Consider the following 27,439-nt stretch of genomic DNA (forward strand, 5'->3'; position numbering starts at 1 on the left):
ATGAAGTTACAAAGGCAAATATTGCGGATGCTGAAAATCGGAAATATAAACATAAAATGCTGGAAATACTCAGCAGGTTAGGCAGCATCCATGGAGAGCGAGAAACAGTTAATGTTTCAGGTCAGTAACCTTTCATCACAAAGTTACATACACTTTTCAAAATGCTCACTTTGAGCACTTAAACTTTGCTATTACTGTAAATATAAAACATAGAAACACATATAAAGTATAAAAAGGTCTCTTTGTTAACTAAAATCGTTTTAGCAATGCAATACAACACTTACCTGTATTTGTGGTAAATATAGCAATAAGCTAAATTGTAGTGTGTTATTTACTATAAAGCTAATTTCAGTGGAAAGAGCGTGTGGCAAACCAGTCCCACCCACCCCTTCCCTCAACGACTATCTGTCCCACCTGTGACAGAGTCTGTGGCTCTCGTATTAGACTGTTCAGCCACCAAAGAACTCACTTCAGGAGTGGAAGCAAGTCTTCCTCGATTCCGAGGGACTGCCTATGAATTGATTGCTTCAGTTGCAGAATGTTCCAGTTAATTATAGATTGCATTCTGCTCATCCAGGTAAATAATTAAGGTCCTTTTGAGTATATTTAATGGATGGTGTTTAATTAAAAATTTCTCAAGCTTAATTTTATTATCTGTTACTGATACATTTCTGATTTTACTGTAACGTACAATCCTCATGCAATCAACTAAACTAACAAGGAACTGCGACAAATCTCAAAAACTGAAATCATTCTGGAGCTGGCCTGTCCCTTGTTTTATTTAAGATGATGCTGAAATGCTTACACAGATCCAAAGAACAGAACATTACACCTGACAGTGTGAAATAAATTTGGTAATATCAGGTTTATAACTAAGAGCATAATGCCTTGTGCTTCGAAGGCAGATGAATGGAGTTAAATTTATAAAAAGTGAGAGGCGATGCGATTTGGCTGATTCGAAATAATGAGTGAATCAAATTGCAATTCTCTGAGCCGTAAACAAAAGGTATATTCACAGGACATGCTTTCAAAATTAGGACAAGGAGCTTCTTCTCACACAGGGTTCGCAGACCTGTGGAATAATTTGTTATCTCGTGGAGGCACTATTGATTCTTTCAAAGGATTCTGGATAAAGATCTGCCGTTCCAGCTTAAATCTAAAAGGTGATGCAATTTTGACTTTGAGGAAGAGGAAATCAGTGGATAAGGAGTATAGATTACCTACAGCAAAATTCCACCGAAAGAATGACAATCGACCTTCTCATCGCACAAATTCACATACCTAAATGTTAACCTTCTAACATGAGACAGATTAACTCTTTGCTATCCACTTTTTGCCTTGTCTTAATTCCACCTGCAATATTCAGTTCCTTTCCATTGGAATTTTAACAGGCCCATCATTTTATCAGGATAATTTTTCCTCTTTTACAAACTGCCCTGTTAATTACATTAATCGAACTAAAAGTAAAAGATACTATATATATATATATATATATATGAAAAGTCTTTCTTGTTTTTCCTACAATACTTCCTTTTTTCTGATTCATTCAAAGTAATACAGCAGAAAATCAGAATTCAAGGGATATGAAATGTACTAATCAAAAGCAAGGAAAATGGCTAGAAAAATTAGGAGGAATTTCTTCTCACAGAGGGTTGTAAATCTGTGGAATTCGCTGCCTCAGAGAGCTGTGGAAGCTGGGACATTGAATAAATTCAAGACAGAAATAGACAGTTTCTTAACCGATAAGGGAATAAGGGGTTATGGGAAGTGGACCTGAGTCCATGATCGGATCAGCCATAATCGTATTAAATCGTGGGGCAGGCTCAAGGGGCCATATGGCCTACTCCTGCTCCTATTTCTTATGTTTTTATATTCTTATAAAACTATGATCAACTAGAAAAGAATTATGAAAATCACACTTCCTGAATGACTAGTCAGGAGAACCCACCAATTAAAGACAAGGCAGACCATTAAAACTATTGTAAATATATTCCAAGTCTTTCATCCACTATTTTTTTCAGTAACTGAAATTTCCCAATATCCCAAATAAAATTTTAAGCAGATTAAAGAAAAAAACATATTTCAAAATAAGATGATGAAATTCACCCATAAAACGGTATTAAAAGCTTCATTAATGTTTTTACTTCAAGGCTTCAACCCATCTCAAAAGCCTTGGTTTTCTATTAGCTTTAGTGATGCACACTAATCAACAATATTTTGACACAAAATTATGGCCCAATATCTTTCTTCATGATTGTTTACATTTATATAATGTTGAATCAAACCATTTTAAATTTGACCTCAGAGAAAGCCAACTATCCACAAAAGCACTTGACATTTTTGCTACTAATGCACGGTTGAAGCCGAAACAGTGGAAACCTCTTTAATTTGGCTTCATGTATAGCTGACAATTTTTCCCTTTTCAGTGGATGAAAAGGAAGATTGAGAGATAAATGGGATATGAACCTGAAAAGAAACTAACCACCAAGCACCCACACCACCCCCCACGACTACGATACTGCCCGACCATCTTGTCAACCTCAATGCGCCCAGATCAAGGCAACCACCCTCCAACACCACCCCACCCCCCACAACCGCCACACACACAGATCACCTAAGCACTCTAAGTTAACTGGATCTCCTCCCACGATCGCAGATCCAGAGACTCCACTCTCAGTTCTCCCAGTCCATTGGTCAACACACTCCAGTTTCATCCTACACAGTCTCTTAGAACCACCCTCAATAGTACAAAAGACCAATAAGCCTCATAACTGTTCCTAAATTCCATGACCCCTCCTGACTACAATCTAAATATTGATTGAGACAAATTTAGTGTGAAGGGTATAGAGGATGCGGAATTCTTGAAATGCATTCAAGAGAACTTTTTTAGTCATTATGTAGCAAGCCCAACATGAGAGGGGGCGGTTTTGGATTTAGTTTTGGGGAATGAAGCTGGGCAGGTTGAATGGGTATTAATGGGGGAGCATTTGGATACCAGTGACCATAATTCAGTCAGATTTAAGTTGGTTATGGATAAGGACAAGAATAGGCCTGGATTAAAAGTTCCAAATTGGGGAAAAGCTCATTTTGCTAAGTTAAGGAGTGATTTGGCCACAGTGGACTGGAAACAGCTACTTGTGGGTAAATCAGTGTCGGAACATGGGAGGCATTTAAGGAGGAGATCTGAAAGATTCAGGCCAAACATGTGCCCTTAAAGAAAAAGGCTGGGAAAAATAATTCTAGAGTCCCCTGGATGTCTAGGGACTTACAGGAAAGGATTAAGAAAAAAAGGGACGCTTATGTCACATATCAACGGCTAAATACTTTAGAATCTTTAGAGGAATATAGAAAGTTAAGAGGCAAAATTAAAAAGGATATTAGAAATGCTAAGAGAGAGCACAAGAAATTCTTGGCCAATAAAATTAAGGAAAACCCTAAGATGTTCTACAAATATATTAAGAGTAAGAGGGTAACTCTTACTAAGGAAAGGGTAGGGCCTATTAGAGACCATGAGGGTAATCTGTGAGTGTTGTTGGTAGGGTTCTTAACGAATACTTTGCATCTGTTTTCACAAAGGAAAGAGGTAATGCAGATACTGCTATTGTGGAGGAGTGTGATATTCTGGATGAAATAAATATAGTGAGAGAGGAAGTATTAAAGGGTTTAGCAGCTTTGAAAGTAGATATGTCCCCCAGCCTGGATGGATTGCATCCCAGGTTGTTGAGCAAAGTAAAAGAGGAAATAGCAGAGGCCTTGACCATCATTTTCCAGTCCTCTTTGGATATGGACATGGTGCCGGAGGATTGGAGGACTGCTAATGTAGTACCCTTGTTTAAGAAGGGAAAAAGGGATAGGCCGAGTAATTACAGGCCTGTCAGCCTAACGTCAGAGGTGGGAAAATTATTGGAAAAAATCCTGAAAGACAGGATAAATCTGCATTTGGATAGGCAAGGGTTAATTAGGGACAGTCAGCACGGATTTGTTAAGGGAAGATCGTGTTTGATTAACTTGATTGAATTTTTTGAGGAGGTAACCAAGAGGGTCGATGAGGGTAGTGCGTACGATGTAGCATATATGGACTTTAGCAAGGCTTTTGATAAGGTCCCTCATGGTAGACTGGTTATGAAGGTTAAAGCCCATGGGATCCAGGGCAAAGTGGCAAGTTGGATCCAAAATTGGCTTGGAGGTAGGAAGCAAAGGGTAATGATTGATGGATGTTTTTGTGACTGGAAGGATGTTTCCAGTGGGGCTCTGCATGGCTCAGTACTGGGTCTCTTCCTTTTTGTGGTTTATATCAACGATTTAGATTTGAATATAGGGAGTATGATTAAGAAGTTTGCACACGACACTAAAATTGTCTGTGTGGTTGACAATGAAGAGGAAAGTCATGGGCTGCAGGAGGATATCAATCTACTGGCCAGATGGGCAGAGCAGTGGCAAATGGAATTTAATTCAGAGAAGTATGAGGTGGTGCACTTTTGGCGGATTAATAAGGAAAGGGTACACACATTACTCGGTAGGCCACTTAAGAGTGTAGATGAACAAAAGGACCTTGGAGCGCTTGTCCACAGATCCCTGAAAGTAGCAAGCCAGGTGGATAAGGTGGTTAAGAAGGCATATGGAATGCTTGCCTTTATTGGCCAAGGCATAGAATATAAGAGCACGGAAGCTATGCTTAATTGTATAATGCTTTGGTTAGGCCACAGTTGGAATACTGCGCACAGTTCTGGTCGCCATATTACAGGAAGGACTTGATTGCACTAGAGAGGGTGCCGAGGTAATTTACTAGGATGCTGCCTGGAATGGAGAATCTTATTTATGAAGACAGATTGGATAGGCTGGGTTTGTTCTCATTGGAAGAGAGGAGGTTGAGAGAAGACCTCATCGAGGTGTACAAAATATTGAGGGGCTTGAACATAGTGGATAATAAGGGTCTATTTCCATTGATGGAGTGGGCTATTAAGAGGGGGCATAGTTTTAAGGTGGTTGGTGGAAGGTTTAGAGGGGATTTGAGGGGGGACTTCTTTACGCAGAGGGTTGTGGAGATCTGGAGCTCGCTGCCTGGAAGAGTGGTGGATGGTTTAAGAGATGGTTTTAAGAGATGGTTGGATGGGCACTTAGGGTTATGGACCGAGAGCTGGTAATTTGGATTAGACTGGATGACCTTTTGTTGGTCGGCGCAGATATAATGGCAAGAACTGCAGGGAATAGAATACAGCCAGGGTGATCTTCTGGACTAGTTTCATTCGCCTGGATGGGTCGGAGAGGAATTTTCCCAGATTTTTTCTCCCTAAATTGGCCTGAGTTTTTATCTGGTTTTTGCCTCTCCCAGGAGATCACATAGCTCCGGATGGGGTGGAGTGCAGAATGTTTTTAATTTAAGGGGTGTTGCAGTGGTGTGGGGTGGAATGGTTGGGCTGGGTGCTCTTTGCCTTTCCATCATTGTTCATAGGTTTGTATGTAACCTTTAGGGCTGCTGATGAAGGGCCATGTGGCCCTTTGTCGTCCGGCACAGACACAATGGGCCGAAATGGCCTCCTTCTGCGCTGTAAATTTCTATGTTTCTACTGTTAAACCTCAGATATCTACCTCCAAGCTGCTACATGTTATCTACTATCTCCATGAATGTGTTTTTATGCAAGTTAACATTTTAATACCTATATGGAGGAACATATAATAATCAAAACCAATCATTGACATCTTTCATGGTAAAATGCACAGAATCATGGAATTATATGTCCAAAGGAACCTAAATCAGTGATAATACATTTTCTGTTACATGGCATGACCCCACTACAGTATAAAACAAGTCATTGTGAGCAATGTCACAGGACATTTGCTAAACAGATATCCTCTGGTAGTTTTTTTATTTGTTCCAGGGATGTGGGCATCGCTGGCATGGCCAGCATTTATTGCCCATCTCTAATTGCTCTTGAGAAAGTGGTGGTGAGCTGCTTTCTTGAACCGCTGCAGTCCGCGTGGTGAAGGCGATCCCACAGTGCTGTTAGGGAGGGAGTTCCAGGATTTTGACCCAGCGGCGATGACAGAACGGCAATATTTTTCCAAGCCAGGATGGTGTGTGACTTGGAGGTGATGGCCTCCTCATGCACCTGCTGCCCTTAACCTTCCAGGTGATGGAGGTCGTGGCTTTGGGAAATACTGTCGAAGAAGCCTTGGCGAGTTGCTGCAGTGCATCTTCTAGATGATACACACTGCAGCCACGGTGTGCTGGTGGTGGAGGGAGTGAATGTTTAAGGTGATGGATGGGGTGCCAATCAAGTCGGCTGCTTTGGTGTCGAGCCTCTTGAGTGTTGTTGGAGCTACACTCATCCAGGCAAGTGGAGTGTATTCCTTTGCATTCCTAACTTGTAGATGGTGGAAAAACTTTGGGGAGTCAGGAGGTGAGACACTTGCCGCAGAATACCCAGCCTCTGATCCAAGTTTGTAGCCACAGTATTTATGTGGCTGGTCCAGTTAAGTTTCTGGACAATGGTGGCCCTCAGGATGTTGATGGTGAGAGATTTGGCGATGGTAATGCCATTGAATGTCAAGGGATGGTGGTTAGTTGCTCCCTTGTTGGAGATAGTCGTTGCCTGACACTTGTGTGGCGCGAATGTAACTTGCTACTTATCAGCCCAAGCCTGAATGTCATCCAGTTCTTGCTGCTTACTGACACAGACTGCTTCATTATCTGAGGAATTGCAAATGGAATGGAACATCATGCAATCATCAGCAAACATCCCCACTTCTGACCTTATGATGGAGGAAAGGTCATTGATGAAGCAACTGAAGATGGTTGGGCCAAGGATACCACCCTAGGGACCTCCTGCAGTGATGTCCTGGGGCTGAGATGATTGACATCCAACAACCACAACCGTCTTCCTTTGTACTAGGTATGACTCTAGCCAGTGGAGAGTTCTTCCCCTGATTCCCATTGACTTCAATTTTGCTAGTGCTCTTTGATGCCACACTCAGTCAAATGCTGCCTTGATGTCAGGGCAGTCACTCACACCTCACCACTGGAATTCAGCTCTTTTGTCCATGTGTGGATCAAGGCCGTAATGTGGTCTGGACCTGAGTGGTCCTGGCGTAACCCAAACTGAGCATCGGTGAGCAGGTTATTGGTGAGTAAGTGCCGTTTGATAGCACTGTTGATGACACCTTCCATCATTTTGCTGGTGATTGAGAGTAGAGTGTTGGGGCGGTAATTGGCTGGATTGGCTTTGTCCTGCATTTTGTGGGCAGAACATACCTGGGTAGTTTTCCACATTGTCGGGTGGATGCCAGTGTTGTAGCTGTACTGGAACAGCTTTGCTAGAGGCGCAGCTAGTTCAGAGCACAAGTTTTCAGCACGACAGCCGGGATGTTGTCAGGGCCCATAGCCTTTGCTGCATCCAGTGCGCTTAGCTGTTTATTGATATCACGTGGAGTGAATCGAACTGACGGAAGATTAGCTTCTGTGATGGTGGGGACCTCAGGAGGAGGATGGATTATCCACTCGGCACTTCTAGCTGATGATAGTTGCAAACGCTTCAGCCTTGTCATTTTGCCTTTGCGTGCATGCTGACAAGCCCTTTCCTTCCAAGACAAGTGTGATTAACCAGCACCACAGGAATTATGATTAATCAATTTGAAGCATAGTAATATAGGAATATAGCAATATTTGAAGAGTGTTTCATTCCTGGGCAACCGCAAACTGCACGTACAACAACACAACTACCGCACAGCGACACAGGACACTACAGTGAAAGAAGTCAGTTATTTTTTTTGAGCACAAGGCTCTGCTTTGAAGCAATGGGCCAAAGATTGTGTTTGGTGGAGTACGTCGCCAACCTGCGAAAAGAATACGCACCTGCCTGATGGCGACCCTCCTGTGAAACGTTGCTCGCTGCGAGTCAGAGGGCAGCGTAATGGCCCACAGATCCCAGGGGCACAGCCTGTGCAGAAACGTACCTGGGATCACGTAGGCCTGGTCCTCCAATCAGAAAATAGTTTGTCATTCATTCATTTAAATTACGCCACTACTTCATTACTACAGCCCCTTTAAAATACAATCAGATTTAATTTTTATTGTGGGAATCCAATTTATTATTCATAATTCCCACTGCTAAACAAATACTGTGCACAATTAGAAAGTTTTGATTTTTTTTTTTAAAACCTACAACTTTAACATACTCTGGCATTGCTTCTCATTAAAGCTTTTAAGTCATTTAATTTTTTTTAAAGCATTTATTTTCATCCCGGGTATCCCTTTACGCTGTGGAAACTGGCCCTGCGCCTGTTTCCACTAGCCATAACATCGCTGTACGCAATTGCTGGGTAGTTGGTAGGAAATTAGCCCAACTCTGCACCAGCAATAAGGATTTCGGAAGCGGAGCGCATGGTCTGTCAGCCCATTTGGGATTTAGCACATGCGCTGAAATCCCGAACGTGCGGTAGATTTTAATGGCAGTATCATGGCGTACTCTGAGAGTATGCCACCCTACCCACCGCAAAATCCGAGCCAATACGTTTTCATGAAAAATTGCTTGGCCAACCTTTTTAAGTCAGTGGAAGGAGAAAGCCAGAAGAACCATGCAGCCTTTCCATTGTATCATTAACAATTAGACAGCTAAAGTTTGAATCCTTGTCTAGTCAGTCTGTCCCTGGAGCATTCCACAGAAGGAGGTACCCATTCCTCCTTTTGAATCATATGTTTACAGGATGGTTTTAGGGAGGCATGGAGGGTCAGTGGTCAGGTATTGTATCTTATTTAGGATGAAGTAGTAAAAACAGGTGGCTGACTAGGCTAGTGACAAAGAACATGATTGATGAGGTGCCCCCAGGGGCACAAGAATAACGTATATAAAGGGGGATATAAAGCCTAGATTTTTATAATGTTTCTGGAGAAGAATTGGACACGCTGAAATGAAGGCAAGACAATCCGAGTCTGATCACCTCGAAACCTTGGCAGATTGTATCTCAACATCTTATTCACTGAGTTATAAGCATAACTGTGGGATTTTAACTTCTTTACTTCTTGTCGTGTAGTTTCTTTTATAGCTGTAATAAACATATATACTTTAGAAATAGGCTCCCTCTAGTCTCTGAGTATCAACAACTGGATCTAATTTAAATTACTTGCACCATTTTCTTTCATGGGGAAAATGTCCCTTTAAAACTGACCACTATCTTTTGATAACAAAATATGCTGTACTTTGAAATAAAACATTATAATGATTCCTTCAATGCAGATGGTTCAGCTTAACAGTAAATTTAACGGAGGATAACAATCTTGTGATCGGGTTGTAGAAGGAAAGTACCATACGACTTGTGGATGGCAAAGTCGCAAGCAAGGTTTTTAGGTCATTAATGAATAATATTTTCTCCACTGATGTACTAGTTTCCTCTTATGTCTGTTTATTCAGTGAGGAAAAAGGATGCCTCACGTTCCCCTGGGAAGTTGGGTGACACCTTTCAGACACCATGTTGGACTTTGTGCAAGGATCTAGTCAATGTAGCAGTTACGTCTGTACAGTGAGGATGCTCCCCATTATATGTGTCACAGGGACTTTATACTTTCTTTGCACCATCAGGAGAATGTTGTTTTTCACTGCACTGTCATGTTTTGCCAGGAAAACATGATGAAGTAGAGAACAGAAGTAACATCTGCTCAGCTAGGATGTTCTATTGAGTTTAGTGTGACAACCTACTCTTACACGTGAATTCTTTCTGTGTCCAGATACATGTAATTTTTGTTTACAGTCAAATACGATCCAATCACATCGTGACTGTGTCAGCTGTGGCTCAGTGGGTAGCACACTTGCCTCGGAGTCAGAAAGTGGTGGGTTCAAGTCCCACTCCAGGGACTTGAGCACATAAATCTAAGCTGACACTCCAGTACAGTGCTGAGGGAGTGCTGCACTGTCGGAGATGCATCGGTTTAACATCTCTTCTTTCAGATGTTAAACCGAGGCCCCGTCTGCTCCCTCAGATGGATATAAAAGATCCCATGGCATTAATTTGAAGAATAGCAGGGGAGTTATCCCCGGCGTCCTGGCCAATATTTATCTCTCAATCAACATAACAAAAACAGATCATCTGGTCATTATCACATTGCTGTTTGTGAGAGCTTGCTGGGCACTATTTGGCTGCCGCGTTTCCCACATTACAACAGTGACTACACTCCAAAAGTACTCCATTGTCTGTAAAGCACTATGGGACATCTGGTGGTCGTGAAAGGCGCTATATAAATGCAAGTCTTTATTTCTTTTCGTTCCCTAAACATTTGCAAAGGTTCCCACAATGCTCAGTGTACCTCATGGTAGGTTTAGCCGTGTGGCGTTGGCAACATCTATACTAATGTCCAGCAACAATTCCACTTCCCAAAAAGATGATCATGAGGCTGAGGCATGAACTTTTGACAAGAAAATAGGGAAAATAGTGGGGGAAACTCTTCTTTACACAGACTTTAGCAAATAGAAGGGTCTTTCAGAATGAAACCAGCGTCACCCTGATTGCTGCCACAGCAAACAGATCTTTGTTCAGTATTTTAGTACTAGCTTAACATCTTGAGTTGTACACCTCAGCTAGCGAGTTTCACACAAAATACTTAAGCTGCTTGCTTATGCAGCGCTTTGGTCCAGCTTTTATCCATTTAATCTTGGAAGTAGGAAAACAAATGAACTTCAGCAATATTAAGAAAGATACAGCAGGATGGCATTTAGTACATTTGAGACAGAATATTGTCTACTTTCTCGCACGCCGGTCAAATATTCTCAATAACCACAATCACAAGCAAACCCACACTGCAGCCTTGCTTCATACAATGATGTGGACAAACACCAGTGCCATGCAGCTGACTGGACCTGTAACACGTATCCAGGAAAACCAATTATTACATACAGGACACAGGAACTGGTAGATCGCCTGAAAACTGTCGTGGCCACTTTGAAATGTGATTTAATCTCATTTCACAGAAGAAACAAATCATCTTTGAAGTACAGAATGCGGTCACCTTTTTAGCCCTTATTTGGAAGAATGTTGCTTGTATTTATTTTATACACATTAAAAAGAAAGCCTTTTGTTACAGGAGGTTAAAAGTTTAATTTCTTGCCAGGGCTATGAAAGCAAGTCTAATTCAATATCTGGATGATTGTATCTGTCTTCCATACCCATCTGCTGCTTCACTGTCGTGAGGTACTGTTAAGCAGGGGTGCTATTATCTGCTTTTACAATGAGTGTTGCGTTTGGACAGTGCATTATTGAAAAGAACATATGTATTAATTTTTCTATCTCCCCACCCCCACTAAAAAGAAGCAACAACATCAACTTGTATTTATATGCCGCCTTTAGCGTAGTGAAACATCCCAAGGCTCTTCACAGGAGTTTCATGAGATAAAACAGTTTGGCACCGAGCCGCATAAGTAGAAATTAGTGCAGGTGACCAAAAGCTTGGTAAAAGAGGTATGTTTTAAGGAGCGTCTTGAAGGAGGAAAGAGAGATAGAGAGGCAGAGAGGTTTAGGCAGGGAATTCCAAAGCTTGGGGCCTAGGCAACAGAAGGCACAGCCACCAATGGTTGAGCGATTATAATCAGGGAGGCTCAGGAGGGCAGAATTAGAGGAAGGATTTCTTTTCCTGGGCTTTGTGTTTTATTTTCACCAATGACATGAAGTCATTGACCTAGGCCTCAAGTTTACACTCACTCAGATTTATTTCTCACCTTGTCTCACATTAAAGAATATATTTTGATTTCTTCTCTTATCAGCAGTCCTATCAGTTGTTAATTTCCTCTAAATATCTGAGGCAAATCATGTGAAATTCATATCCATCTTCAGCCTTTAACCAAGTCCCCATTATGGACCTTTTCCCATATGGAACCTTCAAGCTTCAGTAACTAATTTATGATCCTTAAGTTAACATAAATCTGTCTATTAGTATGATAGCAATCCTGACTATGAGGCTCTTAGACATTCCTTTGTTTCTTGGCACATCACTTCCTTTAACACACCTAATTACCCTATTGTATTTTTATTCTTAATTTCCATTTGGTTTCTAGTTTAAATATTTTTTGGTGGGAATATATTAAACTTCAGAATAATGCAGTATGTTTCCCTTTTGTACATCTCTGCTGAACACCAACATGCCTTCTGCAAAACCCAACCCAAATCAAAAATCTGAACTGTCTGATCTGTATGAACAGATCTGCTTGCTTCTTTTCAGATTCACTATTACTACAGTCATAAATTGCATTGGAATAGGTCCACATTGCTTTCTTTGCTCTTCTTGGAAGTCCTTTGCAATGGCATTCGTACAATCTGAAAATATTGTTGATCAACGAACTAAAGGAGAGATTTATATTTATTGGGAGAGTGACAATTTAATGGGCTCAATTTTTCCCAGTGATTTGCGCCGGTTTTTTGGCCTAAGTTAAAAAATACAAGTTTCCCCAATCAATGTGCACTAGCATAACTCAGTTAGTTACGATTTTTTTAGGTTAGTTTTTTTTGTGTCATGGGGGCGTAACCTGCCACCCGTGCCAATTCTGGCCATTTGAGCTTCGATTTACTCCAATTCTTCTTAAGATGGTGTATATGGCCTCTGTGGAAAAACCTTCTGGTGAGGTAAGAAAATTGGTGCAGGTAAGTAAATCAGTGCAGCAGATGCAGTTCCAGGCCCCAGACAGCAGCAGCAGAGAGGGGAGAGTGGGAGAGAGCGAGGGAAGCCTTTTGGGCATAGTTAGGAGCGGGGACCGGGAGGGAGGAAGCTGTTGGGCCAGGGATGGGAGCGGGGACCGGCATCAGGAGGCTATTCGGCCTGGGATAGGTGCGGGGACCGGGACCAGGAGGCCACTTGGCCAGGAATAGGTGCGGGGACTGGGAGGGGGGAAGCCATTCGACCTGGGATCGGAGCGGGGACCGGCACTGTGCGGGGGGCGGTTGGCGCAGAGAGGGATATAGACTTTTGTCATTAGACTTTAATAATTGAATGGAGATAAGTTGCTGCAATGTTTAATGTGCTTGTGCAGGTTGCTGTGAACTGGCTGTATCTTTCACATTCCAGCTTCAGCTCACATTGTGTCCCTGGTTACCGAGGCAGCACAATTTTTTTGGCACAGATCTTGGGCTCCACCCCCAAAACTAAACGACAGACTAGGCGGCATCAAAATGAAGAATTCAAACAGGGAAGATAGGATGATTTTTTTTGGCGTACTTGGGGCCCAAAAAAATGGGCGTAACTCAAGTACGCCAAAAAACAGCTTTGGGGAAAATTGAGCCCATCCTCAAATTCAATAACAAGGTAAGTTTTTTTCATCATTACCCTTTTCAGGGTGTGAGCAAAACTGTCACTGGCAATAAATGTTGTTCATTGCTGTTTTGCTCACCAATTCCATCACATCTATTTTTCTGTTATTACCAACACTCAGAACAAAATATACCATTTCAGATAGGAACGTGCAAAGAATAAAACAAATGGCGATTTTTTTTTAAACTTTAAAAAAATGCTAAGTTTCTCTCTGATTCTTCAAGGTGCCCCAAGCCATGCTGCCCCCAGTTGAGATGGGAGCAGAGGATCTGCTTACCAGCCTTTGGGCAATGTTAGCCCTTAATTAGTGTCGGACAAAAGCCAGCATGACATACCATGTAGGTTTTCTTCCCCTCTACCCGTTGAGAAGTTTATAACCACCATTAAATTTCTTCTAGTCCCATCTCTCCTTCAACCACCCGCCCGCCCCCCCGCCCCCCCGCACCATATGGCACAAATCTAGATTGATATAAGAAATTTAGGAGTGCAGGACCGCATTCTAGCACCCCGCCCCCCCCCCCCCCATGGTACAGAGCACTGGTGCAGTAAAATATAGAGCCTTCAAGGCATCACTACCAGAGGCCGTTTCAATAATCAATGGGGAAAATTGTAAGCACTCGCTGTTGTGACTGTTGTTTAATGTTAATCAAACTACAACAGTTCACGCTTTACTTTCTGTAAAAAAAAAATAACTTGACAAGAATGCATTGGTTCAGGTCTTTGCACAGCTCCTAACTTGTGTTGAAATTTAAGCCCAAGTGAAATGAAAGCACACGACCACCTACCAACACACCTTGGAAGAGGCGAACTCCAGACACGCCGTCTACCTCCAAGGCAGGTTATCCGGAACACACCTTCCAGTCTATAGCCCGGGAAACACGAAAAAGTCAGCGTATCTCCAACTCCAAATCGGAGGCCACTTCTGCTGCTGAACGGTGGGATACCGGGATCATCACAAGGCTCCAAATCATGTTCTGGAGAAAGCACAAAATTGTCACTGTTTTAAGGAAGGAGAAGATCACTGGGCTGAAAACGGTTGAACTAGAACGAGCAAATTATGGAACCATTATTTCAAATGGCATGCACACAATAAGGAAGTGGGAGATTTGTACAGCAATGGGAGGCTCATGTGTGGACTGTTGTTTAAACTGTTCAAACTAAAGTATTCCAGAAAAGACCAACACAATAGGGTAGTAATTAATTCGCTCAGCGCCCCTGGAAAGGGTCGGGACAGGGGCGCTAAAGGATTCGGAGCCGCGAGTGCCAGCATTCGCACCGCTCGGCACATTCAGTGTGCCAATGCCGGCAGCATTGAACAGCATCACCCGGGAGCATCGAGCCGGTGTGCAACACCTGCGGTTTCCACAGCGCAATGATTTTTATTTCACGCTGACCTCGTAGCGCGCTGTAGTGGAACCTCCTGGGAAGCGGGTGGTCCGAGCTGTTCCTGCGGTGGTGAGAGACGGAATGACTAAATGAAGTGAGTGTGATTGTTTTTTGTTCTTTAATTTTTGCAATTTATCTTTATGTGGAGTGAGCAAAATATTGGAATGTTTTTGTGGGTTTTTTTGGCGATTTTCTTTTCCGCGGAAGCCATCTTAGGGCGCTCCAAGGCCGGCTCTTTAGCAATGGATTTTCAGTTGCTCAGTTGGCCTAGCACCCTAAGAACGCCTCCCTTAGCGTTCCGCTCCACACTCAGGGCCCAGCTGCTGAATTTTATACAAACCATTTCCCGCACAAAATTTATCGCCCTGCCGCCATTAGCGCCCTAAGTAGCCTCCAACCGAATTTCCATCCCAATGTGTTTAAAAATGGGAGATAATTAACTATTTGATTTATTTTCTGAACTAACTGCTACAGCAAGTGCTGACATTGTCCTGTCATGTCTGGAATCTATGTTCAGGCTCAGGCTGACTGATAAATGTTTCTTCTTGTTGAAAGAGTGCTACATGAAATGATCTTCAATGGTTATCACAAACCCAGAGTGGGAAAAGGCCACAGCAGTGCTCCGCAATTCAGTTCAAATTAGCAATCCCACTTTTGAGACTGGTTCTTAAAATGAAAATAGAGAATGGGGGTGGGCAGGGGAATATGCTGGTGTGATAAAGGAGGCTCCTCTGAGTTTGGATCTTCAGAGCATGTATGAAGCAGAATAGAGAGAGCTTTAACCCCTTGGTGGGTAGTGTTACACCCAATTTTGTTGTGTTTGATAGTAACAATAGGTATCTAAAATGGGAAGAAAAAGCATTCAATTTTCCAATGTTTTGTTCATTTGGCATAAAAATGGACTATGGAAATACAGTGATGGTTGGTGAACTGAGACTTACTGGTCAGATGTGGAGTAGAATTCAATAGTTGCAAGTAGGGTCTGGCCAGACAGATGTCAAATTGCTCAATCTGGTAAACATTAACATATTCTCACTAAGAAATGAAAAGTGCACTATACCTGCAAAGGTTATGTTGAATCCCTCGTATGACATTGAGAAGTCTGAAATAAATCGGATTTGTGTTGTATAATTCCCAAAGAGCCCAGCACTGGCTGAAGGTGGCAGGTTAGATCCTGTGAGTCTTTTCAAAGGATGGGCAAAGCTTCCATTCTCAGTGATCAACAGATAGTCATGGGGACTCTCCAAGTGAAAGGTATGGAATGTGAACTGTATTCCTGGAATCATAGTTTCCAATAAAAAAAGGACAAGATGTCAGACGTTCCAATCCATACAAGGTACTGAGCAAATAGAATAGCAAAGGCTGCTAGAATGTCTCTGATGGGCAAATGCAAAATCAGGACTGAATCAAACAATGTTTGCTTCCGACACGAATTAGGCCAATCCCACAAAAATATGAATGGTAATGAGCAATTAGCCTGTATTCAGGCGAGATCAGAAGCCATGACAGGAAGGCTCAAGTGGTTTAAGGATGTGATTTGACTGGCAGTTTAAATGATAATACAATACCAAAAAAGTGAAAACAATTCTGACAATTACAAGCAACACTGATATTACATTGACTGAAGACTGAGAGATTTACTGACGATCGTTGCAGAATACCAGATAGGTAAACTGATTTCTATGTGACGATGCTGCCTTAAAGAGATCAGAGGACATGGAAGTTCTGAGGAAATCACACCAATATCTCTTCTACCTCAAAGACACAGGGGATACATTTATTCTAGTTGGGTCAGTCTCTTTGGCCAGTCGTAACTATTGTGGCAGACATCAATCACCACTGCTGAGCAATGATCTTTACACTGAAGGGTTAATGATTGTAAAATGATAAGTCAATTAATAAGAGGTAATACGCATTTTATAATGAGAATTGTTATTCCACTTTCAAAGCTGAATTAGAAAATAATGAAGAGTCTGAGATATATGAGACACACATATACGTTCAGCATATATACAAACATAGTGATCGTGATGCTTAAAATACAGTCTGCTGAGTGGCTGACTCCTGTACTGTCATGCACAATTCAGGCGCACGCAGACTGATTAATAGCTTTGCAAGGCATTCTAACTGGTGATGGAAAATCAGCCGAACACTCTCCTTGATATGTTATCAGTAACATTAGAGTGCGTCCTCACTAAAATAACCCGCTACAATTTGTTTTAGACTGGCCATCATTCAAGATCAACTAAAAAAGCAAATGAATGGCTAAAATAACAAGCAAAGAGCAGTAATGGGCCCTGCCTGTACCATTCTGAGGAAAGGGACCATCCATTTTCTGGTCGATCTACCCATCTTCAACTGCCAATCATGATTTAAGTCCATTTTATTCAAACGTTAATTCATTTAGTGACCAAAGGAATTATTCAGAATGTATTGCTGAGAGACAGAAATATAAGTGGTTTGTAGACTTATGGGCCACTTTTCTGTTCTGTTTGTTATCGAACAACAACTTCAGATACTTTCACTTGAAAAATGCACAAGAACATTTAATTAAGGGGCCACTGGCAAATTATTTAAACTACGCCATGATGGTGTGCATACAATTCACTGCTCAAAATGACAGCAACATCGGATGAACCCATAGAGGTTATTTCAAAATGCCAAAATAAAACTTAATCAAAAAATAATCTGGTTACAGACTGGTATAAAAAGGATGTCCAATATATTGATGAAGTTAATGAGCCTCAGACAGTCGAAGAACCACTTGCAGTTCTGATGCACAGCCAATGGTAAACGAGCCCCAGGAGAAACGTTTCACGGACACCCTCAAAGCCTCCTTGATAAAATGCAACATCCCCATCGACACCTGGGCATCCCCAGCCCAAGACCGCCCTAAGTGGAGGAAGAGCATCCGGGAGGGTGCTGAGCACCTCGAGTCTCGTCACCGAGAGCATGCAGAAAGCAAGCGCAGGCAGTGGAAGGAGTGTGTGGCAAACCAGATTCCCCACCCACCCTTTCCTTCAACGACTATCTGTCCCACCTGTGACAGAGACTGTAATTCCCGTATTGGACTGTTCTGTCACCTAAGAACTCACTGTGGAAGCAAGTCTTCCTCGATTTTGAGGGATTGCCTATGATGAAACTGAAATAGTATATTTTGTTAATAGGCTTAGTTTTATCCCATTTGTATTATGCTTTAAATGCATTTGCAGAGAATGTTGTGATACAAACATACTGGGCCATGTTCAAACATCATTTGCCCTCGTTTTACCCTCTGCCTGATTGGCAATTTTTTTCGAAGGGTGGAAATGGCCAGATCTCAATGTTGTTATGTACAGAACCATATTATTCCCCAGTACTTTCCCGCTAATATACGGGTTGCCCTAAAGTGCCAACTCACCAGAAATGGATTCAAGTTATTTTAAAATATTTATGCAGTTGTTAAAGTGGAACATGCAATTGGAATAAAACAAAGGCAAGTCCCTTTGAGAAACAGGATTGATGCAAGTTTTTTTTTTAAACAAGTACTTCTGGGTTTTTTTTAAAGCTAATGTTCTAATTCACTTAATCCCTTGGAAGATTTTTTTTAAATATTGGTTTTATTTAACAGCTCTGCCTGTAGGTTGGAAAAAAACACAATTTTCGCAATAATAGAGCATTGTAGCTCCATGTACTGGGACATCATTTTCATCTTGGTGATCTTCCAGAACAGGAGGCTGTTGAAGCAAATTATTTCCATCAGTATAATTTTTCCAATTTTAATACAACTCACTGAAAATATATGAATGACAAAGCGAATCATTTGTGGAGTCAGTAACAGATGGTGCTCTATCCCTGACCTCCTCATTACCCATATTGAGCAGAATGTCAATCAGAAAGGAAAACATGTTCCAATCAGACATTTATGAACAGTAATAGCTCTCCTTGCCACTTATTTTCTTTTAGCTGATGTGTCAGAATAAGAAATATAGTCCCTGGCTGATCGTTGCATAGTTCGTGAATAATTCACATTGGAGTGCTTCAAACATACAATGCTTTGGATTGTGTATGTCTTTATGCACACACCAAGTAAAAAGTGGAAATGAAAACAAAGTTCACCTATTATAGCTAAAGGTGAAAACACAATCTTTTTGTAAACCCAAACAACTTTCTTTCAAGATAGTGGCCTCGAAATTCCACACGATACATTGCAGCACTTTTACACCAATGAAAATTGAGATGCACTCGCCAATAATTTAGAGAGTTATTTCCACAAAAATTTCCTGCGCCAGCTCTTTGGAGTATTGATTGATGTAAAAACCCAAGTCAAATGGGAGGAATGTGCTGGGGTGTGCGGAAATTAGAGTGCAATCTTTAAGATGCAGGAACGATGTGATTGCATTAGAGAGTGAACAGAGGAGATTTACGAGGATGCTGCCAGGACTGGAGAATTTTAGCTATGAGGAAAGATTGGATAGGCTGGGGTTGTTTACTTTGGAACAGAAGAGGCTGGGGGATATTTAATTGAGGTGTATAAAGGTATGAGGGGCCGAGACAGAATGGATAGGAAGCACCTATTTCCTTTAGCAGAGAGGTCAAAGACCAGGGGGCACAGATTTAAAGTAATTGGTAGAAGGATTAGAGGGGAGTTGAGGAGAACTTTTTTCACCCAGAGGGTGGTGGGGGTCTGGAACTCACTGCCTAAAAGGGTGGTAGAGGCAGAAACTCTCATTGCATTTAAAAAATACTTGGATATGCACTTGAAGTGCTGTAATCTACAGGGCTACGGACCAAGAGCTGGAAAGTAGGATTAGGCTGGATCCATCATCATGGGCAGTCCCTCGGTATTGAGGAAGACTTGCTTCCACTCTTAAAATGAATCCTTAGGTGGCTGAACAGTCCAATACGAGAACCACAGTCCCTGTCAAAGGTGGGACAGATAGTCGTTGAGGGAAAGGGTGGGTGGGACAGGTTTGCCGCATGCTCTTTCCGCTGCCTGCATTTGATTTCTGCACTTGAAATGCTGTAATCTATAGGGCTTCGGACCAAGAGCTGGAAAGTAGGATTAGGCTGGCTAGCTCTTTTTTGGCTAGCACAGACACGATGGGTTGAACGACCTCCTTCTGTGCTGTATATTTCTATGATTCTATGCCAGTTTTAGCTGAAGGCTGCAAGCAACAGGCTGGAGAAACTACCGGGAGCCAAGCAACAGTGCTTGGCTCAGTCAGTTGACTGTTCGCTGGCGATTATGGGTGTCTCGTGACTGTGTTGGGGCCATTTTACGTGAATGTCTAACAGGACAACCTGGCGGAAGCAGCCAAAGAAGGGACAAGGGAATGGCACAGAGGCAGAAAAGAAAATGCCACAATTTTGCAAGTCCAACCTGCAAACCTGCAAATCCTCAGTAAAATAGCACACAGGAGAGCCAAAGTGCTGGGCACCTGTGGCAGGAAATCTACAAGAAAGGTAATTTGTCCTACAAGGAGGGAGGTGGCACGGGCATTCAGCAACAGCTCTCTTATCCCCAGGACTACAGACCAGTGCTACAAACAAGTTTAATTAACCGACCAGGGCAGGGCTGGCAACTCTCTCAAAGGCACTCTGGGTTCCAGCAAACTCTTCACCCTTTAACGTAACCACTGTGCAACTAACTCTTCACAATGCACTCTTGTTAAAAGGTGGGGGGAGGACAGTACCCACCACAAAGCAAGGAGGCACAGGAGGAGGAAAATGTTGATCATGAGGATGAGGAGAAGCAGAGACCCCATAACTACCTCCTATGATGACACCGAGGAAGAAAAAGGATGAAAAAGAGCGAGATGCACGAGCTGGAATTGAATTCAAGCCTATCATGAGCTACTGCAGAGATCTCATGTCCAATATTTCTCTACTCAAACCTCCTCAAATTTAACCTCTGCATCACTCCCTCGCACCAGCTCTGATCCTTGATGAATCACAGCGCACAGGACAACTAGTGGAGTGGGAAATGGGTGAGGATGCCCCACCTTCTCAACAAGGTGAAGACTGCCTATGGCTTTGGAATCATGGGACCCAGAACTCATGGGTATGTGTCAGAAAAGAAGGCAGATGAGGAATACTGCATCCACGTGTAGGGTCTTAAGGTCAATTTCCAAGGATGTGCAGCAAATAGCAGATCTGACTCGAGTCTACAGCTCTCATTTGTGACAACAACATGGAAGCAGCAGTTCAGAAGGCGACTCACCACCACCTTCTCAAGGACACTTAGGGATGGGCAATAAATGCTGGCCTTACCAGCGACACCACATCTCAGGAATGAATAAAATAAAAAGCAGCATTTTCTTTGTTGCAGCAGATCCTCAGTTAAAAAGCATCCAGGGACCAGTCAGTGTCTTTATCTTTATGGTTTGCAGCTCTGGTGGCAAGAGGCATGAGACAAGAGAATTAATAGAATCCTGTGCACTGGCATCCAGACAAAGGCTATTCTCTTGTCTCGTACCTCTTGCCACCAAAGCTTTCAGATCCCGAATGCCCTGGACGATTGCAGCATGTACCTGAAAGCTACCATTGGAGCAGCCACCCTGCTGATTAGTGGGGACACAGATCAAGGACCCAGTAGAATAGCAATGGCTGGCTGGGGTCAACCTGCCTGATGCTCCTGTCTCTCAGAATAATGTCTGTATAACCGTCAAAGCTAACTGTTGGCATTTCACCTTGGAGCACCCTATCAATGAACATAGATAGGAGCAAACACCAGATTGCCCAGGAATAAGCTCCAGAGATGAAGGGGGAGAAAGAGGTAATGGCATTGGAGTCAAGGACAGACTGCACTATACAGTTCATAAAACCACAGAAACACCGTCCACTCTATTTCGCTGCCAAATAACGTTACTTGTTCTGATTAAACGCTGAAATTACACCAAAAATGGTATGGAAATGCTAGTCAATTTTCTTATGTGACAGCCATTTAGTGAGACCAGAGGTTAATAGAAGTCTCCACGTATGGAACAGACTCCTAGAAAAAGCAGCAGTGGTTGACCTAATTACTTCCTCCAAAAAGGAGCTATATAAATATAAGATTGTTATCAGGATAGGATGTTATGAGGATAATGAGGTGATGAGTTAATCCGAGACTTCACAGAATACAAATCGTTCTTGCTATGAGAGTTCACATTATCTGGGCAGGGGACAGGAATTTGGGATACAACCCGTTTCCAGCCCTCCATGACTTCATATAGAAATTACGATAGGACAAGTGGGCACTTCTTCTACTGCCATACCCTCTTTCGTGGCATCACATTTGGAAGCAGCACTGGCGGGAGACCGAGCTCGGCCGCAAATCATACAAGGTGTGCCCAGCATATGTTAAGAGGCAAGTGCTCCTGCATGAAGCATTTGACTTGCCATAAGTGGACTCCAAAATGCTATATCCAAATAGCAATTGTTTTGCGAGAGTCATGTATCAGCTAGAATTTTTCCATTTTAATATTTATAACAGAATGTCCTGGAGTGAATATTTAAGGTGGTGGATGGGCTGCCAATCAATCAGGCTGCTTTGTCCTGGATCTTGTCAAGCTTCTTGAGTCATTGATAAAGCCATTGAAGATGGTTGGGCCCAGGATACTGCCCTGAGGAATTCAATTTAACTCGGGCTCCTTGATGCACAGTCAAATGCTGCCTTGATGTCGAGGGCAGTCTTGAGTGTTGTTGGAGCTGCACTCATCCAGGTAAATCAAGATTATTCCATCACACTCCTGACGTGTGCCTTGTAGATGATGGAAAATCTTTGGGGAATCATGAGGTGAGACACGCGCCACAGAATACCCAGCCTCTGATATGTTCTTGTAGCCGCAGTATTTATGGTTGGTCCAGTTAAGTTTCTGGTCAATGGTGACCCCCAGGATATTGATGGTGGGGGATTCGGCAATGGTCATGCCGTTGAATGTCAAGGGGTGGTGGTTGTTGGAGATGGTCATTGCCTGGCATTTGTGTAGCCGAATGTTACTTGCCACTTATCAGCCCAAGGCCCAAGCCTGAATGTTGTCCAGTTCTTGCTGCATGCGGGCACGGACTGTTTCATTATCTAAGGAGTTGCAAATGGAACTGAACACTGTGCAATCATCAGCGAACCTTCCCAGTTCTGATCTTATGATGGAGAGAAGGTCATTGATAAAGCCATTGAAGATGGTTGGGCCCAGGATACTGCCCTGAGGAATTCAATTTAACTCGGGCTCCTTGATGCACAGTCAAATGCTGCCTTGATGTCGAGGGCAGTCACTCTCACCTCACCTCTGGAATTCAGCTCTTTTGTCCATGTGTGGACTTAGGTTGTAATGAGGTCTGGAGCTGAGTGGTCCTGGCAGAACCCAAACTGAACATGGGTGCAGATTATTGGTGCGTAAGTGTCGCTTGATAGCACTGTTGATGACACCTGGGCAGTTTTAGACATTGTCGGGTGGATGCCAGTGTTGTAGCTGTACTGGAACAGTTGGACTAGAGGCACAGCTAGTTCTGAAGCACAAGTCTTCGGCACGACAGCTGGGTTGTTGTTGGGCCCCATTGCCTTTGCTGTATCCAGTGCACTCAGCAGTTTCTTGATGTCATGTGGAGTGAATCGAATTGGCTGAAGACTGGCTTCTGTGATGGTGGGGACCTCAGGAGGAGGCCGAGATGGATCATCCACTCAGGAATCTAGCTGAAGATGGTTGCAAACGCTACAGCCTTGTCTTTTGCACACACATGCTGGGTACCGCCATCATTGAGGTTTGGGATGTTCGTGGAGCTTCCTCCTCCCGTTAGTTATTTAATTATCCACCATCATTCATGGCTGGATGTGGCAGGACTGCAGAGCTTTGATCTGATCTGTTGATTGTGGGATCACTTCGCTCTGTCTACAACATGGTGCTTCCACTGTTTACCATGCATGTAGTCCTGTGTTGCAACTTCCCCAGGTTGGCACCTCATTTTTAGGTATGCCTGGTGCTGCTCCTGGCATGTTCTTCTATAGTGACATCCCTGATTCGATGCTTTTAATATTCCTTTAAGGAGTCGTTGCTTCATTCTGGAATGTTTCTGGTCTTGTGCAATTTTAAGCACCCAATCTCAAGCTGCACAAGTGGTTTATAACGTGTTCAGTTAACTGCAAAATAAATCTTTTATAATATTCCTTGCTCACCCCGAGGCACTAAAAGAAAAGATTAGATTTTAATAGCAGTTACTGAGCATTGGGGCCCTCTTAAGAAGCAGGTAAATCTGCAGCACTTCTGTAAAATGGGCCTGTAAGCATGTACACACAATACTCTTGATGATAGGAGGGAACAGATGGTGATTTTGATAGAACTTCTGTTTCCTCCCTGTTAATTGTAGTCACAGAGCAAGCGACTGTTGGTCTCTCTCACAACCTCAATAAATGCGAGGTGGTCCAGCAGCTGAAGCAGTCGAGCATTACTTTCTCATTCAGAGGGCTTAAATTTGAATCGCATTTAAGGATGTCTTTCCAACTCAGCCAAGCCCTGCCAGTTTTGAAGGCAGGATTGCAAGTTAGAAGCTGCTATTATATTGCACAAAGATTCGTGGCAGTGACGCATGGGCTTAGCGTAGCCCGCAACGACCCAATCATGAATTTGCCAAGTTTCACCAAGTCCGGTGGCCGCGAGGGTCCATTTTCACTGGCTCCAGCACTGAACCCTGCGGCACCCCACTGGTCACTGCCTGCCATTCTGAAAAGGACCCGTTTATTCCGACTCTCTGCTCCTGTCTGCCAACCAGTTCTCTATCCATTTCAATACATTACCCCCAATGCCATTTGCTTTAATTTTGCACACTAATCTCTTCCATGGGATCTTGTCAAAATCCTTTTGAAAGTCCAAATACACCACATACATTGCCCACTCTACGGGCCCAAGTTTCCACAAGAAAAAAAACGGGCGCCCCTCCGAGCTGGGCACCTGTTTTCGCGCCTAAAACGGCGCCTAAAAAAATCCTCAGTATTCTCCACCTACTTACAGGTCCTCTGGCCCTCGGTGCAGCCAGCACGAGCTGTGGGGGGGGGGGGGGGGGCGGAGCCAGGTCCCGGCGCTGAAAACAGTGCCGGGACCTCTGCACATGCGCGCTACAGTCGGCGCACAAGTGCAGTAGCTCCAGGCGCTGAACTGTGTGGGAGGGGCCCGAAGCACGCAGCCCCTAGCCCTGGCTGAATGGCCTCACTGGGGTTGCGTGAATAAGGCTCCTCCCATGGCCAGCTCCTGCTCCCCGCCCCCGACAAGAACAGACACCCGCTCCCCCACCCCCCCCCTCTCTCCCCCCCCCCCGCCGCTCTCTCTCTCTCCCCCCCCCGCTCTCTCTCTCCCCCCCCGCACTCTCTCTCTCTCTCTCTCTCCCTCCCTCCCTCCTCTCTCTCTCTCTCTCTCTCTCTCTCTCCCTCTCTCCCTCCCCTCTCTCTCCCACCCTCCCTCCCTCCCTCCCCCCCCTCTCTCTCTCTCTCTCTCTCTCCTTCCCCCCCCCTTTCTCTCTCTCTCCCTCCCCCTCCCGCTCAGCAACACGAACAGCTTTCTACCCCCCCCGCCCCCCGCTCAGGGGCACGAACAGCTGCAGAATTCTCCCTGCCTGAAGCACTTTCACACAGGTAGGAAGATGGTTTATTTAATCTTTTCTTGGCTTATAAATGTTTATTCAGGTTGGATTTATTTGTATAATATTTGTAGAAGTATAAATAAGGATTTATTGTCGAATTTAATGAGTTCCCTTCCCCCCCCCCCGCCCCCCCACCTCGTTCTGGACGCCTAATTTGTAACCTGCGCCTGATTTTTTAATGTGTAGAACAGGTTTTTTCAGTTCTACAAAAATCTTCACTGGCTCCATTCTACTTTAGTTTGGAGTACATTTTCACTGTGGAAACTTTCAAATCAGGCGTCAGTGGCAGGACACGCCCCCTTTTGAAGAAAAAATTCTGTTCTAAACTAGAACTGTTCTGCCTGACTAGAACTGCAGAAAAAAAAATGTGGAGAATTGCGATTTCTAAAATAGTCCGTTCTCCACCAGTTGCTCCTAAAAATCAGGCGCGAATCATGTGGAAACTTGGGCCCTACAAGTTACATCCTCAAAAAATTCTAGAAGATTTGTCAAGCATGATTTCCGTTTCATAAATCCATGCTGACTTGGACTGATCCTGTCACTGCTTTCCAAATGCGCTGCTATTTCATCTTTAATAATTGATTCCAACATTTTCCCCACTACCGATGTCAGGCTAATCTGTTTTCTCTCCCTCCTTTTTTAAAAAGTGGTGTTACATTAGCTACCCTCCAGTCCATAGGAACTGATCCAAAGTCTATAGAATGTTGGAAAATGATCACCAATGCTTCTCTTCCCAATCCTGCATCATTACCTCTGGTGTCCCCCAAGGATCTATCCTTGGCCCCCTCCTATTTCTCATCTGCATGTTGCCCCATGGTGATACCATCTGAAAACACAGCGTCAGTTTCCACATGTACGCTGATGACACCCAGTTCTACTTCACGACCACTTCTCTCGACCCCTCCACGGTCCCTAAATTGTCAGACTGCTTGTCCGACATCCAGTTCTGGATGAGCAGAAATTTTTGGGAAGATCGAAGCCATTGTTTTTGGCCCCCTCCACAAACTCCGTTCCCTAGCCACTGACTCCATCCCTCTCCCCAACTTCTGTCTGAGGCTGAACCACACTGTTCGCAACCTTGGTGTCATATTTGACCCTGAAATGAGCTTTTGACCACATATCCACAGCATAACTAAGATCGCCGATTTCCACCTCCACAACTTCGCCCGTCTCCACCCCTGCCTCAGCTCATCCACTGCTGAAGCCCTCATCCATGCCTATGATGACTCTAGCATTGATTATTCCAACGCACTCTGGGCTGGCTTCCCACATTCTACCTTATGTAAACTAGAGGTGATCCAAAACTCAGCTATCTGTGTCCTAACTCGCACCAAGTCCCACTCATCCATCACCCTATGCTCGCTGACCTATATTGGCTCCCGTTTAAGCAATGCCTCAATTTCAAAATTCTCATTCTTGTTTTCAAATCCCTCCACGGCCTCGTCACTCCCTATCTCTGTAATCTCCTCCAGCCCCACCACCACCCTCACTACCCCCCCACTCCCCCAACCCCACCACTGCCCCCCACACCCCACCCCCACCCCACCCCCATCCACCCCTCCCCACAATTAACCCCCCCCCAGCCCCCTCTCCCCACCCCCCGCAAGATGTTTGCGCCCCTCTGATTCTGCCTTCTTGAGCATCGCTGATTATAATCGCTCAACCATTGGTGGCTGTTCCTTCTGTTTCCTAGATCCTTAACTCTGAAATTTCTTGCCTAAACCTCTCCACCTCTCTTTCCTCCTTCAAGATGCTCCTTAAAACCTACCTCTTTGAAGAAGCTTTTGGTCATCTGCCCTGATTTTTCCTTATGTGGCTCGGAGTCAAATTGTAAAACTCATAATACTCCTGTGATGCGCCTTGGGACGTTTCACTACGTTAATGGTGCTATATAAACACAAGTTGTTGTTGGATAGTAGCATATATTAGGGTGGGTAGAATTGCTAAAGGTAGACGTTAAACCGAGGCCCTGTTTGCTCTCTCAGGTGGATGTAAAAGATCCCATGGCACTATTTCGAAGAAGAGCAAAGGAGTTCTCCCCAGTATCCCGGTCAATATTTATCCCCCAACCAACATTAACAAAAGATTACCTGGTCATTATCTCATTGCTGTTTGAGGGACCTTGCTATCCTCAAATTGTCTGCCGTGTTTCCTACACTACAACAATGACTACACTTC

At 43.6% G+C, this 27,439-nt stretch overlaps 1 protein-coding gene across 1 annotated transcript in view; it reads right to left on the bottom strand.

The window, feature by feature from the left end:
• The window catches only part of csmd2 (CUB and Sushi multiple domains 2), a 778,395-nt gene that overhangs the window by 514,776 nt on the left and 236,180 nt on the right, over positions 1-27,439 (bottom strand). The window contains exons 15-16 of the mRNA XM_070898713.1: positions 15,732-15,947; positions 14,071-14,259 (exon numbers count right to left, since the gene is read on the bottom strand). Coding sequence (XP_070754814.1) covers positions 14,071-14,259; positions 15,732-15,947 — 405 coding nt within the window. The remainder of the gene's footprint in view (positions 1-14,070; positions 14,260-15,731; positions 15,948-27,439) is intronic.

Source organism: Pristiophorus japonicus, chromosome 14 (assembly GCF_044704955.1).
Source record: "Pristiophorus japonicus isolate sPriJap1 chromosome 14, sPriJap1.hap1, whole genome shotgun sequence".
In the NCBI taxonomy this organism is placed as follows: domain Eukaryota; kingdom Metazoa; phylum Chordata; class Chondrichthyes; family Pristiophoridae; genus Pristiophorus; species Pristiophorus japonicus.